At 35.2% G+C, this 3648-nt stretch overlaps 1 protein-coding gene across 1 annotated transcript in view; it reads left to right on the top strand.

Moving 5' to 3' along the window:
- The window catches only part of CHL1 (cell adhesion molecule L1-like), a gene marked incomplete at its 5' end in the record, with an annotated part of 122617 nt that overhangs the window by 46099 nt on the left and 72870 nt on the right, over positions 1–3648 (top strand). Inside the window, one exon of the mRNA XM_011974277.1 lies at positions 1387–1571. Within this exon, the coding sequence (XP_011829667.1) occupies positions 1387–1571 (185 nt within the window). The remainder of the gene's footprint in view (positions 1–1386; positions 1572–3648) is intronic.

Raw genomic sequence — 3648 nt, 5'->3', positions numbered from 1 at the left:
TTTTTTTTTTGCATAAATAACTGAATTATTTTAACCACAACCTATCAATACAAATAATTTGAGAATATTGACACACACGATTTCGAAGAATTGCTCTATTATTACATAGTGACTAATGGGCAATTTGACAGGAAGCATATATTCTAAGACTATAGAGTTAGGAAGGGCGTAGATTGAAAAGCACAAAATAATAAAACACACTGATTAAAAAAGAACAAGTTTAGAGTAGACAAATATAAGTTGTGGTATATCATTTATTGCTCCAGTGACCTTAAGAAATTAGTTTATTGGAGCTTCAGACTCCTTACTGTTAAATGATTACAATAATGCCCATCTTTAGAATGTACCAAATAACCTACAGCTATTAATAATAGGAAGAAATATGGAGAGGAAAAGTGTAGCATCAATAAAATTAGCAAAGTTATTTCTTCTACTCACTTACAGAGCCTGACTGGGGAAGAGAAAAGGACAATCATCCTTCAGTTAGAATCAACCCTTTTTGCTTTCCACATAATTCTTAAATCAAATGAGTCACAAAGGGTATGACCTCTGTACTTGTCTGGTTTTCATGAGAAGGGATTTTTCTTAATGTAGCTGCCTTGACTCCCCAGTCCTATTTTCCTCCTTACTAACATAGGGAAAGTTATCACGCTGGTGTTTAACAAGTTATCACGCTGGTTTTGTTTTGTCTTTACTTTCCTGTTTGTTTTGATTGGGTGAGCTAATCTTTTGAAACTACTCAGCAAGGGAAGATTTGGTTCATTCCTCCTTTCCTCTACTCCCCGCAAGGGCGAGAACGTGATCCAGGAGGAAGCATCTGTGCTACAGACTCCAGCTTGCCCTAGAATAGGCTATTCGTGGGTCTAATCAACACATTTAGCTTTCACACAGGAGCCACATTCTCCAGTATCAGCATCATAGGATTAAAGGGGAAACTTCTCTCTGCTGACTGTTAGGTCCTACTTTATTGTGTTTTACACAAACAGGGAATAGGGCTATTATCACTGGCTGCCTCAAACCACCCACAGGGAGATTTTCACACTTGGAAAATATCTTGGTAATATTATTTCAATGAGCTCCAATTATTTATCCTTCATCCAGCCACACCTAGTCAGCACTTACATGTAGTTAGCCCCCGTAATAGAGGAGAGAGAAGGTTTCCAAGGAGATAGAGCATTAGAGGAACTTTCAGTAAAAGAGAGTCGCTTCAACACCAGTGTTCACTATTGCTGGTGGTGGGTGTGTCTGTCCACTGGTAAGGATGATGTGATTCAGTGGAATATGAGCACATATGTAAAAGCAACTTGATAAAGGATGGGTCCTGAGGTTTTCTTTGTATTTTACTTTCCACTTTTAAAAAAAAGTTTGTTTATTTATTTTTTACAGGCCAACTCCACAGGTTGATTGGAACAAAATTGGTGGTGACTTACCAAAGGGGAGAGAAACAAAAGAAAATTATGGCAAGACTTTGAAGATAGAGAATGTCTCCTACCAGGACAAAGGAAATTATCGCTGCACAGCCAGCAATTTCTTGGGAACAGCCACTCATGATTTTCACGTTATAGTAGAAGGTACCTTTCCCATGTTTGTCTATTTTCCTGCTTTTCAAAAAAGTAACTTTATACATGTAGTAGGCCTTGCTTCTAAATCATACATGTTAAAATAGGTCAACAGTTTCAACTTTTAATTGTAATGTGGGCACTGAATTCTATTACACTTTAATTAAGCATGTTTGTCACTTATGCCCCAAAACAACATAGAAGGGACAAATGACAAGAAAAGATCTCATGTTCGTGGCTAAACACAGACAGTTTACATGATTTATTCAAATAGTCATTAAAGCTAGTCTCCTAAATTATTTTTATTGTAATACACATATACACTTCATATTATTAAATCATAAAAGCAGCCGTAAGGATTATGATGAAATAAAGTATTAAAATGGGCCTGGAAGAAAGCTTGGATTTTGCTTCCTAATCCTGCAGTTAACTTGCTGTGCCCTTCGCCATTTATTTCACTCTCTGTACCTGAGGCTCTTCACCAAATAAATGAAAGAAGCAGGCAAATTGTTGTGTTAGCTCTTTCCTGGATATAACATTTTTGTAATCCATATCTTGGGTTCAGGTGATAAATTCAATATGTTTCTTACAGGCAAAAAAGAATAGACTATGCTATAATATAAATTCTCTCAAAAAGTGCAAAAACATTATATTCAAGTCATCATCTCTCTATAAATTCAGAGATTTTGATCAATCAAGGTTTTATTGGCATTAGTTACATTTATAGGAATAAGTAGGCAAAAATGATATCATTTAAATGTGGAATGTAGTTATTAGGGCTGTGCCTGTTTGACTGATGTGAAGGTTGTCTAGTCCCCTGAATGTGATTGACACAGACTATTTTCTGTGGATCCAATCACACCGAGGCTTTCTATCTACAATTTAGTTGACTGTATTGATCAAATTAATGGAATGATTACTGCATTTGTACTTATTTAGTGCAGTGTAAGCTTAACTATTGCAAGGAATTATTCTTTTTAGACTACAATTTAGTGAACTAGTGCTCTAAGGCACCCATTAATATTCCAATAAAGTTCACCTCTTAAAGCTTTAGTTTACACAAGGAACACCTAAGTAATGGCCTGTTGTTTAAACTAATGGGGGGAAAAAAGGGGACTCAGACACAAATTCCCCTCCCAAGTAGATGTTAAGATAGCTGATTTAGTCATACCCCTGTTTGGAATAACACTGTATTTCCAAGCCTACTCCATAATGTGTATTATTATTTAAGGTATGAAGAACAGAAAACTAAAGTTGAGAATTTTATTTTCTTTGACTTGACAAAAGCAAAACTTAGATAGAAGAAAGCCCAATATTATACATTAATGTCAACATCTGGCAAACAGTGATATATTCCTCTGACATTAAATTATTCACAAAGCAATTCAGAGAAGAGGAGTTTGAAAGATTTATTTTATGTATATTTTTAGTCATCATTTGGTGTTTCTATGTAATTTGGCTACATCATGCAACAGGGGTATTTTTCTGTAATCCCTTCCTCCCCTCCCCAGCACACACACACCCACGAACTAGACATATCTAATTGTTAGATTCTCCTCCAAGTTGCTGACTATTAGAACTCCTTCCAGATGGCTGGAACATAGCTACGGTAGCTGAATATTTTAACAATCTGGCCACAGTTTTCTTGACTATAAAACCAAACCTTTCAAAAGAATTGCAAGGGTTGCACAAAAAAAATCAAAGATGTAAAATTAATTATGCAATTTAAGATGTTGACTATATGATTCCAAAGGAATATAGATTTCTAGAACAAATTGTTCTCACTACTCATAAAACAGCTATTAGCACTATTGAGATGTAAATGATATTTTATGAGGAACTTCTTATCCTCTCTCTTTAGTAGGAAACTGTTAAGTGTACCTTCAGTTGTATGTTTTTGGAGTTTCTTTTTACCTATGCACGTGAAAAGCAAATTGAGCTTAAGATGTCTTTTTTTTTTTTTTCCTAAAGTGTGGAAGTGATAAATAAAAACTGTTAATCATCTGGATGGATGAACTTGTGTTTATTCAATTTTTTCTGCCTTCCTGCACCCTCTCCTTTTCTTTTTTTGTCTCTTTTTTAGAAGCCC

Source organism: Mandrillus leucophaeus, unplaced genomic scaffold (genome assembly GCF_000951045.1).
Source record: "Mandrillus leucophaeus isolate KB7577 unplaced genomic scaffold, Mleu.le_1.0 Scaffold1439, whole genome shotgun sequence".
In the NCBI taxonomy this organism is placed as follows: Eukaryota; Metazoa; Chordata; class Mammalia; order Primates; family Cercopithecidae; genus Mandrillus; species Mandrillus leucophaeus.
Note: the sequence above shows the minus strand (reverse complement) of the source record. Positions and strands in the feature narration are given on the sequence as shown.